The sequence below is a fragment of the Podarcis pityusensis genome (assembly GCF_964106645.2).
Source record: "Podarcis pityusensis genome assembly, chromosome: 17".
NCBI lineage: Eukaryota > Metazoa > Chordata > Lepidosauria > Squamata > Lacertidae > Podarcis > Podarcis pityusensis.
The window spans coordinates 36,212,350-36,225,583 of NC_138042.1; the positions used below are offsets into that span (position 1 = coordinate 36,212,350).

At 42.3% G+C, this 13,234-nt stretch overlaps 1 protein-coding gene across 3 annotated transcripts in view; it reads right to left on the reverse strand.

The window, feature by feature from the left end:
• Window positions 1-1,335: 1,335 nt before the first annotated feature.
• Window positions 1,336-13,234, reverse strand: part of ZCCHC7 (zinc finger CCHC-type containing 7) — a 128,069-nt gene continuing 116,170 nt past the window's right edge. For all 3 annotated transcript variants that reach the window (XM_080986858.1, XM_080986860.1, XM_080986859.1), the window contains exons 7-9: window positions 7,161-7,256; window positions 3,012-3,129; window positions 1,336-2,150 (exon numbers count right to left, since the gene is read on the reverse strand). In XM_080986858.1, the coding sequence (XP_080842984.1) occupies window positions 1,687-2,150; window positions 3,012-3,129; window positions 7,161-7,256 (678 nt within the window). In that variant the 3' untranslated portion in view covers window positions 1,336-1,686. The remainder of the gene's footprint in view (window positions 2,151-3,011; window positions 3,130-7,160; window positions 7,257-13,234) is intronic.

A 13,234-nucleotide genomic window follows, 5' to 3' on the forward strand; every position in this document is an offset into this window, starting at 1 on the left:
GAACTATGGGAAATGTAGTGATGGCCATCAATCTGGTTGATTTGGAAACAGGATTAAATGAATTCATGGAGGGTAAGGCCATCAATGGCCAATAGTCATGAAGTCTAGGTACTACCTCCAGTATAAGAGGCCATAGGCTTCTGAGTGTCAGTTCCTGGGGTTCCTAAGCAGAAGAGAGGTATTTCCATCATGCCTCACTTATGAGCTCCCATAGCCAACTGGCTAGCCATATTGATCAAGCAGGATTCTGCTTAGGCTCCACTGCAATTGTGCCTCCTCACAATCACTCCCCTCCCCCTTTCAACTCACAGAAACCTTTGCTGAATCAAAAAGCATTCTGTCAGGGAAGGGAGGGATATAATTGGATACAGCTCTTACTAGGAAAGTGGTTTATCATGACAATAAGGTTTCAGTGCTATTGTATAGTACTAAGGCTACCTTTTCCAACATGGAGATTAACGTCAGGCTCAGAAAAAGTAATGTGTGAAACAGCCCCCAAATCCTTGAGTTAGAGCTAACTTGGGTTGGCAGCATTAATGTTAAGACAGTATAAGTGTGATTTTAAGGAAACAAGGAAGGCACTAAAATTGTTGTTTTCCTGCTTGAATACTGCATTTTATTCCTATCTTAAAATTTTAACTGTAATTCAGTTAAAGTACAAAAATATCTAATTTTAAAGCAACTGAATTATATGTCAAGTTATTTCTGAGAACAGGTATATTTCTTACACAATCATTATCTTTATAACTTAAATAGCTATCTCTATGAAGATTTAATTAACTATTTAAATTGGGTTTTTAAAAATAAAATAATTTAACTTCTTTGTTTGTTGGCAAGTTAAATATATTAGGAGACAACCATGAAGTCACTTACTAGTAAGCCCCTTGAAATTCAGCAGGAGAGCACCTGAGAGGCTGAGATTTCAGAATTGTAGCCTTCCTACATAAAAGACTAGCTCTTACAACCAGACTTGCCAGTCCAACTTGTGGTGATGTATCTATGACAAGTTAAAGACACTTCCACATATTCCTCAAGGCAGAAGAATGCACAAGAAGGCGACATCATGGATCAACTGTGGGATGAAAATAAATTAGGATGTAGATGACAACTCTCTTCAGTCTCCAATCCTGTTTCCTAGACCTGTTTCACACATCCTACAGAAGCACCAACAGAAACAGCACGAAGTGACTCCTGCTGTCAGGTTGTATGTAATTCTGTTCCCATTTCTGTCAAACAGGTGAAGCAGCTTTAAGTCAATTTGTTCAATATCCACGCCCTCTGCGAAGTTCTTCTCTAAAGCCTGCATGCAAATAAATCACATGTGCTAAAGAGAAGTGCTTTAACAAACAGCAGGATTTATTTTTTTAAAAAAGAGAAAAAAGACTGTATGCAACACAGTGGACCAATCCTCATTTTGCTTTGATTTTGTAGCACAACCCCTTACTCCCCACATTCAATCCAAATACAGAAGTTGTAGAAAACAAGTACAATGTATAATCTCGCATACATTAATCATTTTTTGTCACAAACCAAATGAAATGGCACAGGCAAACTCACTGGGTTTTTGTTTTTTTGTATCCCAGCCTGCACTTATGGATGGTTTTATGTTCCATGGGGTGTGGGTGGGTGATGGTGTGAAAGCTGTCTCAAGCTTAATCCCCAACCCCACATCCACTCCCCCTTCCATCACAAATTGGGTTTCTGTTTCTGTTTTGATTTCTTCTTCCTCTGTTTTATCAGGAATAAACTCTCATCCCTGGGAGAGCTACCACTTGTGTCCTTTCTCCGTTTCTTCTTCCTCTTTTTTGCTGTCTTCAGAGAAACCTGAAGGATTTCTGCTTGGCCTCCATTTGCTGGGAGGCCAAAGGTGCCCTGTGCCCTGGTTTTCCTGCTCTTTTTAAGAGCATCCCTGTTACCACCTCTGGGAAAGTCCTCTTCCATGTTATAGTTACTCTGGACCACCTTCTTATCCTTCCTTCCTTTGGGTATGTTGGCCTGGGACATTTTCTTCAGCTTTTTATGATGCTTATCTCCTCTCTTTTCATGGTTCTTTAATGTTTTCTTCTTTTTCTTATGGCCGTGCAGTTCCTGGCCATTGTCTATGCGTGGTCTCTTCAGAGCCATTGGCACAAGGCCTGCATCTTGAAGCTCTGTAAAAACCAAGACACTTGATGATACTTAAGAGGTCAAATGATTGATACACAAACAAACAAACAAACAAACAAACAAACAAACAAACAGACACACACACACACACACACACACACACACACACACCTAGTACTGTTTATAATTTGAAGGCTTTGTAGGGCACCCTGCATGCAAAGTAATTAAGCAGTTTGATGAAATATGGATACTCATCCATTTTTTAGGTCAGCTGCAGCCAGAAACTATGAGCAATGTTAAAAATCTTTTACAGCTATATCATTGAGTTCATACCAATCTTAAGTCCCCCAAGCTTTATAACTGTTAGAGCTATATGCTCAACCTCAAATAGGAAATGTAATGGCAACAGTTGCCAATATCACCCAGTAAAGTAGTTGGAAGTTATAGGCAGGTTTCAAAATAACATGATTTACCTTTTATCAAAATGCCAACTCTGCATTCCAGTGTTTTGGGAATAAAAAGCCACAAATTTGAGCACTGAAGAGTTCAGGACATTTCATCTAAATGCAGCAGCTCAAACATACAATGAAGCTAAAAAAGAACCCCAATTTCTCAGTAAAGATCAAATGTGGCTTGAGTGCTCAGTAAATCATCCCATAACTGTAAAATATTTCTCCTCTTCGTTTATGTACTCTGAAGCCTGAATTTCAGGCAGGTCTGTCTGGAGCCATATAATCAGAGAAGGTAAATACTTGTTGTTTCATCCTGGTTCTGAAATATCCCCACTTCTACTCCTTTAAATTATCCAGATTAAGTCAAGAAGCAGCAAACCTAACAGCAGCCATGGTTAAAGAGGAGCAAAACAAAAATGTGGACTTAGAAAGCTCAACAAATTTATATCATACCTTGCACTTTTTTCTTTATTCTCTGACGACGCCTCTTGAAATCGTAATTGCTATCATAGTAATAGATGAAGGGGGAAGTAGGAAATGTCCCTCCAAACATCCGCCTCTCTAAACATTCCTGCAAAGTAATATTTTAATGGCAACTTTTAGGCACATTTTCTCTTTCTGCTAGATTCAGTAACTCAAACCCTATCCAGGAAAACAAGCCAAATGAACCGACATCAGTTGGTTTTGCTGACTTGGGGGTGAAGAGATGGTTGATAACTGACATTAGCTAATATCCTTATGTGAAACCAGAGGTGGCTGGTCTACAACAGAAATACATTTCTCTGTTCCTCTTTGAGTATCATCACCAACTAACTGTAAGGGTAATATCTGGTGCATAATTTGGAGGAGGTGAACTTGGACAGTAAGATTTTTTTTTTTAAAAAAAATCTTAATTTATAGGAATATCCTATCCTGACGTTCTGATATCAAAAAACACACAAACAGTTCACATAAAAAACAAACCACAGTGGTACCTTGGAACTTGAACGGCTCCGTTCTCAAACGTTTGGGCTCCTGAACACCAAAAACCCAGAAGTAAGTGCTCCAGTTTTCCACATTCTTCGGAACACAAATGTCCTACGCGGCTTCCGCTGTGCAAAAATCTAGCTGTCGGCCAATCGGAAGCTGCGCCTCGGAACTCAAACGTTTCAGAAGTCGAACGGTCTTCCGGAACAGATTACATTCGAGTTCCAAGGTACCACTGTATCATAAAGCAATTGACAGACAGGAGAGCTGATACCTGAGCCGGAGGTCAGGTTTGACTTCAAAACTACCTGTAACCACTGCAGAGGTTGAGAACCAAATTCAGTGGTCTGCCCCCAGAGACTGATGGGAGCCAGAAAAAATTCTGGAATCCTTGAAGAAATAGCCTGCAGCCTTAGCTACTTGGAAGTCTGAGGCCAACCACCTGTTCTCGAGCTTCTTGCAGAAAAAGGCAACTGGGAATGTTGAGAGAACTGAGGCAAGTGGAGTGCCTCCCATCCCTCTTGATAGCTCAGGCTACATCATCTTGCTGCTGCTGAAGGGCATACATCAGGTCACACACACTTAATTGGCTTGAAGGGCCAGGTGTTTCAAATGTCTGGGGATGGAGGAAAAAGAACATGCAGACCAGGTTGGATGAATACATCTCCCTCTTCATGCTGAATACTCTATGCTTCTCCATGATAGGTCACCATCAATAAGCAAAGGGCATGTGGAATGAAAGGTGTTGGGGTTTGTTTGTTTGTTTTTTAGTGAAAACCATGTTTCAAACATTTGAGAACTTAAAAAAAAAATCTGTTGGTAGGAAATTTACAGCTGAGTGTTTCTGAAAAGGAAGAATTGCCAGTGACTTTCCATCTGTTTGTACCACATGTTTTCTAAGACCCCTTCTCCCCTAAATACTTTCAGATAAGGCTACCTGAAGAAGCACGGCTAATCTCTGATGGCTGTGGAACATGCTCCCCCCTCTCCCAGTGTCTTCTTGGAGATGTTGCACAAAGTCTAAAACTTATGCCACAGACAGATGGCCTTTGCGCCCCTCAATACGTTGACAGTAAAGCCCTAGTGGGTGAAAAAAGCACAAGCCTCCAGAAGCAAGAACTCCAGCTTTTTTCTTTTCTTTTAAAAAAATAATAAATCACTGCACTGAACAACCATCTCAATAGTGTATGACACGCACTTTCTCAGACCTCTCTCTTTCAGGTAAGCTGCCACACACTTTGTACTGTTAAATACTCTGGGGGATGCTCCTTAGCACCACAGCCAACACACAGAGGACGGAAAGCTCAGCCTGTTACCAACACACCTGAGAAGCGTTCTATCTGACTGACAGCTTGGAATGTGAATGCAAGGCACATCTACAAATCCTCTACTTTCTTCAGCCTAGCAGCAGTAGGCACAAACTCCGAATTGCTACAAGAGGCCCTTTGCAATTTAGGTAATGTTGGGGTGGCTCTTTCAATTTATAGTCTTGCCATTTCTGAGCATAACTTTGAAATGTTCCAGAAATGTTAACTCTTCTCAATAGCTGTCTCTGGCTTGTCCCTTTAACCCTCTAGTTGCTTTTCAAATAGGAACACTCCTATTCTCTGCCCAGATTGCTCGGATCCCTATTCTGAGGAGAAAATGTTGAGCCTTTCTACAGGAACAGATAGGGAACCCATTAGAATTCCCCACCAGACACCTCACCACTTATGGTTTGAGTTGGGGGAGAGGGAACTGACAGATAACCTCAAAGATGACAAAGGTCTGAAGGAACGTGTGTCCCATCACACCAGGAAAAACACACTGGATTTGCAGATAACCACCTGCCATCCCACACGAGCAATTACATTACACAAATCCATAGCTCCACTCCTCGACCTAAAATCCTGGCATTTCAGGGCTGGAAAACAAGGGGGAAGTTGGTACTCTGCCATCTGTAGTGGATCTTGACTTTATTTGTCACAGCCTCGAGTGATGAACACAACCTCCCCAAACCTTGATTAAAATTCTTTGCACTGGCTGATAGACTGTGGGAAAAGGGACATATCCTCAGCCATCAAAGCAGGAAACCAGAAACCAATTTTATCACATTGGAAAACATCCACTCAGCTCGCCAAGCATTACAGGAGGCTAGTGAAAAAAATGTGTAGGTGGTTGGCGGGAACCGAAGGAAAAAAACGAAGCACCTGTAGCCAGATATCAGGATGAGGGCTCAGGGTGCACAGGCTACAGAGCCTGCCCCCGGGACTTAAGTTTTTCCTGTTCCTTATGCAATCGTTTGGCAGAAGACCTGCCACTGAGGGGTTGCAGGGCAGTACTGACAGATTCCTAGATATCTCTGGAAATAAACCCTTTAAATCAGGGCGTGAACTTGAGGAATTCCCTCTGGGTAGGCACCACCCCAGGATCAACCACAGAAAATGGGGAACTCACTTCTTCCCAGTTCATCTGTGAGATGAGCAAGGCTGCGGCATCAGGTTAGGTTGCCTGGACCCAACAGGCCAATATGGGCATCAGACACATCTCGCCCATGAGCCAAGTCATTGTGGGAGACAGGGGATGCAATTGAGACAACATGCAGCACCCCTGCAAATTATGGGGAAATGCAGGAAACCTGCGGAGGCATTTGTGCAATCAGCTACTGGTGCTGCTTATCCCTCAGGGAATGTGGTGCTTGGACAGGTAAGGCAGATGTGATTATGTCAACGGCAGCAGAGATCAAATGATAAACCTTTTTCACCTTCCACCTTATTTTCCTTTTCTGATCAGGGTTTGCTGGTGCTCCCAAGCATGACAGTGCTCATAGCTCCACCACAGCTTTGTCCACCCACCCTAGACGGCCAACTCTATCCATGCAAGGTCACCCCCACTTATTCCTCCCACCAACAGGCTGTTTGCACATCATACTAAAGTGTGGTTTAGCAAATTTTGGACACACACAACTATTCTGGTGTCGCTGCACATACATTCGCTGCAACCTCACTATGTTCTCAACTTCTCCCATCCTCAGAAGTAACAGGGAGAGAGGAAGTGAAACAAATGCCTTTCTCTCCAGAGCTGATCACATTTACCTGTGGGTAAGATCAGATGTTATTTATAAAATACAGTAAGTAGACTCACAACTTGCACAGGAGTTACGTTCCAGGGAATTGCGCATAAAGCTAAAATTGCATATAGTCAGAACAATTCCAGAACCACTCCTGGTGACTATCCCTACTTTTCTGAAACCGGTGGGTCTTGTGAGGTATTGGAAGTTCTTGTGGGAGCCTCCCAGAGTCCACACAAGAGCTTCCTAGAACCCAGTAAGCAAGGCGGAGAACTTAAAAGTTATTTCTGCAGCAGGAAAACCCAGCGCAGAAAGCGCTTTTAAGCTTTCCACCTTTTGTGCATTAAATTTGTGCAATTGCAACTGGCTGCCCGCCAAGTGTGTAACGCTGGGTTGTGCAAGGTAATGCATTGTACACAAGCTGTGAGTTGGTTGTATGCCTAAGGCCTTATTCTGTGTTGAAATTTCCAACTAGCCTAGCTATTCTGAGCGGCTGAAGTCTCTACACTGCTGAGAAGGGGTACGTGATCAATGCTTTCTTCTTAGCAGAATAATCAGAAGCAAAGTTAGACGCTGCTAGGACTTACATATCCATAATGGCCTTTCTCTGCACAGTTGTAACAGTACACGGAAGCAGAATGCTCAGCTTGTGTTTCAGCCTGCTTCAGTGGTCCCGGCCTGGTCTGCAACAGAAAAAATAGCAAGAATTACACATAGCAAGATCCCAAATACAACTAATTAAAATATTTTAGCAACACACACCTACAACCTAATCAATAACAGTACAATTAGAGTTGTCACCCAATTCTAGATTTTGAATTGACCTCATTTATCAGCTAAGGCTGCGTTTCCATACACATTTATCTGGAAGCTAGACTAATTGTATGTTCATGGTGTCTTAGCCTAGATGTAAATTCTGCTAAAAGTGCATGAAGTTCTAAGATCTGTCTTGATGCATTTTTTTTAACAGTACAATTGTTAAAATGTCTACTTGGAAACAAGTCTTGTTGAGTTCAGTGGGGCTTATTCCCAGGTAAGCTGTGTGAAACTGTGACCTAAGTATCTTTATAAATGTGTGTTTAGCAAACTTACAGCTAGATCCTTAACCTTTTCAGAGTTATCTGCTTGCACTAGCTGTCTCTGATGAACAAGTCCTTAGATTCAAGGGTGAGAAAGAATTACTTCTGACGCCCTGGAAAAACCTTGTAGTCAAGGTAAAGGTAAAGGGGCCCCTGACTGTTAGGTCCAGTCATGGACGATTCTGGGGTTGCGGCGCTCATCTTGCTTTACTGGTCAAGGGAGCTGGTGTACAGCTTCCGGGTCATGTGGCCAGCATGACTAAGCCACATCTGGCGAACCGGAGCAGCGCACGTAAACACCGTTTACCTTCCCGCCAGAGCAGTACCTATTTATCTACTTGAACTTTGATGTGCTTTTGAACTGCTAGGTTGGCAGGAGCAGGGACTGAGCAACGGGAACTCACCCCGTCATGGGGATTCGAACCACTGACCTTCTGATCGGCAAGCCCTAGGCTCTGTGGTTTAGACCACAGCGCCACCCGCGTCCCACTGCATCAAGCTACACAATACTAAAAAGACCATGTGCTGAACTTGGGATAAGACAGGAGTAGCCGATGTGAGGCCATCCAGATATTGTTGGACTCCAACTTTCATCAGGTCCAGCCAGCCTGGTCAACTGTTAGGGATAATGGGAGTTAGAATGCATCAACATCTGGGGGGGACTACATTGGCTATCCTTGTGGAAGGCAACTTCTGATTTCTTAAAATAATGCTTGGGGTAACACAATATTAACTTATTGAAAAGAAAAATAATCTGTTTTCTATTTTATGAAATATATCAATGAACCTATTCATCAGCGCGATATATAGCCCCCCCCCCCCCAATTCTCTTAGCCACGCTTAAAATAATTGTATGGAATATAAAAAGGGTAAATAAACCTACATCTGTAGACTTGTGGTACATCTACAGTTTTATGATTCTATGCTCTGTTGAGTGCAAATAGCAGACAGAATAAAAAATTGCTGCTTATCAATGTTTTTGTTCCAGAGCTGCTTATTTTAGTAAATTGGTAATAATGATCGGAAATACTTCCAACCAATATTATCCTGCTCTCCAACGTATAGAAAGTATAGCAACAATATTTTTTTTTCATTGGGACATGACTGTACATCAGCAACTGGAAGTAGAAACAATGGGAGCCTGCTTTTCTGTTCTATAAATCTTGCAAAAAATCCTTAAGGAGTTTTGGATGCATGAAGAATGTGTGTTCGTGCAACATCAAAAGATGTCTGCAGGGCACCTCCTTTTCTTTATGTAATAGAAAAGGTCAGATTTAAGGAGACAAATTAAATTGAATACTTGCTATTCAGATTAACTATGCATATCTCCCTACAGCTGTCCAAAAGGCAAAGGAGGGGGGAAAGAAAGAAAAGAAACCCAATATGTTGTCAAGCTCACTATATTCTCATTATTTCAGATTTTAAAAAGCATTTAAGGCCTCTGATCCAATAGGTACAAAATGAAGTATTCATGATAGTAGCTGCTCTGTGTTATAGGATTTTTTGTTACAAACATTTAAATAATCTATATTTTGTAGGGTGATATCTTGAAGATTACTTCACTATCAATATATAGAAGTAATAACCCAGTAGATAGCATTACCTATGAAAGGTCCATCCCATCTGCTATTCTTGCTGAAAGCTTTTCATGCACCAGTAAACTCAGTAAATATCAGAAGATAAAGCATAAGCCTACCACGCCACGGATTTACTCCTAATGTCTCCTCAAAGTGCAGCCCCGATGCAACGATTACAAATGATTTTCTTCTAATGTCATTTTACATAACCCTTTTTTCTGCATGAGTAGTTAGTGCGGAATGAGTGAATGAATGAATGAATGCCATTAAAACAGTTAATCATTATCTGGGACACTGGCCTTCCTCCCTTCTCTGCAAGGAATCTCCATGACAAAGGCCAAGAGATCAAAATGCCAGGGCTGCCTCCACCGCCTATTTCTGACAGTAATTTTTTATGCAAATGGAACTGCTGGGCAGCTCTTTCTGTGACCTTGAGATGCCCTTATCTTAAACTGACTTTGATCCAATGAGGTCTTGCTTTTATGAAGCTCATTACTTCTTAAGATATGCATCTGACTTAAATTTCACTAATTAAAAGGAATTGCCTATTCACATTTCCCCCCTGCTCTATCTTCCAACTACACACGTACACAAGGAAAAAAACCAGCATGACATGAAATGAACACTAATTTCTTTTCATTCAGATGTGACTTGGGAGAAATTTGCTCAAGAATGATGCTAAAAATTATTTATTATATTTACACCCTGCTCTTATGAGTCACTCCCAGTCTCCTATCCAGATTTCTGTTCAGGTACGTACCCACTTAGCTGCAGCTTCAAGTACTCCCACAGCATTCAGTGAAAGCACACTACACTATTCCCACAGCTGACCATGCAGTATGAGATTTGAACAACACATTTGGCCAGAATCCAAAAAGCTCCTTTAGTCAGATCCAAGACTCCAATGACCTGGATTGCTCTTTTGACTTTTTCCCACTGAACCATCGCCTCCTGTGTCACACTGCAAACTATTTTTGAAATTATCTGGAATTCAGAAAACAGGTTGGTACGAGGAGGGACAGGTGTACTACTGCCAGGGTGTGGGGGAAGAGACACGAAATCATCCACAGGACACATGAAGACAGACCACATTTTCCCACAAGAATATAATGGCCTTGATGAACTCAAGAGGCACTACATCCAGGGCATTCCCCGGATCCACCAAGTTTGCAACTTGTTTTTGAGAAAACACTCGACTCTATTTCTCCTTTACATCTGCAGGTGAGGCAGTGGAAGTGCTGGACAGTGTCCTGCCTGGGTAATGGACTGGATGAGAGCCAACAAACTAAAACTCAATCCAGATAAGACTGAGACACTGTTATTGGGTGGTTCTCTAGACCAGGTGGGTGGGAGATTGCCTGCTCTTGATGGGGCTACATTTCCTCTGAAGGAACAGGTTTGTAGCTTGGGGGTACTCCTGGAACCTCTGCTGTTGCTCGAGGCTCAGGTGGCCTCAGTGGCGCTGAGTGCCTTCCATCAGCTTCAGCTGGTGGCTCAGCTGCACCCCTATCTAGACAGGAATAGCCTAACTACTGTTGTCTATGCTCTGGTAACCTCAAGGTTAGAATACTGCAATGAGTTATACGTAGGGCTGCCTCTGAAGATGGTTCGGAAACTTCAGCTAGTGCAGAATTCAGTGGCCAGGTTGCTCCCCAGGGCAAGATGGTTTGAGCATATTACACCAATCCTGGTCTCAGTTACAGATAGGTAGCCGTGTTGGTCTGCCATAGTCAAAATAAAAAAAATCCTTCCAGTAGCACCTTTAAGACCAACTAAGTTAGTTCTTGGTATGAGCTTTCGTGTGCAAGCACACTTCTTCAGATACACTGAAACAGAAGTTGCCAGATCCTTCTATATAGTGAGAAGGTGGGGAGGGGTATTACTCAGAAGGGTGGTGGGAATGGGAGATAGGCAGATAGCTGGGATGAGCCTGCTGACGACTCTTAACGACTGTAATGGGTCTTACAGGAAAAGGCAAGGGGTGAGAAGGTGAGAAATGGCTTAGTCATGTATAATGGGATAAGAATCCAATGTCTTTGTTCAAACCAGGTTTCTCCATGGTTTTAAGTTTGGTAATGAGTTGCAATTCAGCAGCTTCTCTTTCCAGTCTATTTCTGAAATTCCTTTGTAGTAAAACAGCTACTTTGAGATCTTGTATAGAATGTCCTGGGAGATTAAAGTGTTCTCCTACTGGTTTCTCTGTTTTGTGATTCTTGATGTCAGATTTATGTCCATTTATTCTTTGGCGTAAGGTTTGGCCTGTTTGTCCAATATAGAGAGCTGAAGGACACTGTTGGCATTTGATGCCATACACAATGTTAGATGATGAGCAATTGAATAGTCCCGAGATGGTATGTGTGATGTTGTTGGGGCCAGTAATGGTGTTGTCCGGGTGTATGTGGCAGCAAAGTTGGCATCTGGGTTTATTGCAGGCTCTGGTGCCAGTGTCCGTGTTAAGTCTGGTTGTAGTATTATTGTGGGTTAGGAGTTGTTTAAGATTGGGTGGCTGTCTGTAGGCAATGAAAGGTCTTCCTCCCAGAGCTTGAGAAAGAGAACTGTCATTGTCCAGGAGAGGTTGTAGATCTCTGATGATGCGTTGTACTGTTTTAACTTGGGAGCTTAACTTGGGAACTTTAACCCAAGTTAAAACAGTACAACGCATCATAACCAGTAGGAGAACACTTTAATCTCCCAGGACATTCTATACAAGACTGGAAAGAGAAGCTGCTGAATTGCAACTCATTACCAAACTTAAAACCATGGAGAAACCTGGTTTGAACAAAGACATTGGATTCTTATCCCATTATACATGACTAAGCCATTTCTCACCTTCTCACCCCTTGCCTTTTCCTGTAAGACCCATTACAGTCGTTAAGAGTCGTCAGCAGGCTCATCCCAGCTATCTGCCTATCTCCCATTCCCACCACCCTTCTGAGTAATACCCCTCCCCACCTTCTCACTATATAGAAGGATCTGGCAACTTCTGTTTCAGTGTATCTGAAGAAGTGTGCTTGCACACGAAAGCTCATACCAAGAACTAACTTAGTTGGTCTTAAAGGTGCTACTGGAAGGATTTTTTTTATTTCAATCCTGGTCTGACTGCACTGGCTACCAATTAAGTTTCCGGGCCCAATTCAAAGTGCTGGTTTTGACCTATAAAGCCTTAAACAGCTCATAACAGCAATGCCTCAAGGACCGCCTCTTTCCATATGAACCTGCCCGGACCCTGAGATCACCTGATGCCCTCCTTTGTCTGCCTCCTCCTCCAGAGGTCCGGAGGGTGGCAACATGAGAACAGGCCTTCTCTGCAGTGGCTCCCCATCTGTGGAATGCTTTCCCCAGGGAAGTTTGCCTGGGGTCTTCATTATTACACCTTTAGGCGCCAGGCAAAAACATTCCTTTTTAACCAGGCCTTTGGTTGATTTGATTGACATCCTATGTCCTTTTAAGATGTGTTTTTTTTGGGGGGGGGGCGTTATTGGATTATTGCTTTTATTTTGATTATGTATTATGTGGTTTTATATTCTGATTTTATTCTGTGAACTGCCCTGAGACCTCCGGGTATAGGGCGGTATATAAATTCAAAAATTATAATAATAAATAATAATAAACCCAAATCTCATAAAACCAAACCTTATGCAGCAGAGAAATGTTTAATGGCAAGATTGTGAAAAAAGAATAAAACACAAAAAGCGGCAATTGCTTACTAATCTTCCAAGATCTCCTGAATCTGAGGTTACAGTCTTGTGACATTAATCAGTTTATACCAGCTATCATTCTGCTGGTATAAAAAGGTAACCTGGCATCACTGTGAGTCAGGTGATGGAAATGTTAAGGGCAGGGAAATCATAATCTAATCCATCCACCAAATCCAGTTCCTCATCTCTGCTCTACATAAAAATGTCCATGAAAGCATTTGCACTTGTGCCGTGTGACTCCCCCCTTTCCCACCCTCTACCCTCTCCAAATCTGCTGTGGACAGTTGGTGGAACCCCCAGAACAGAT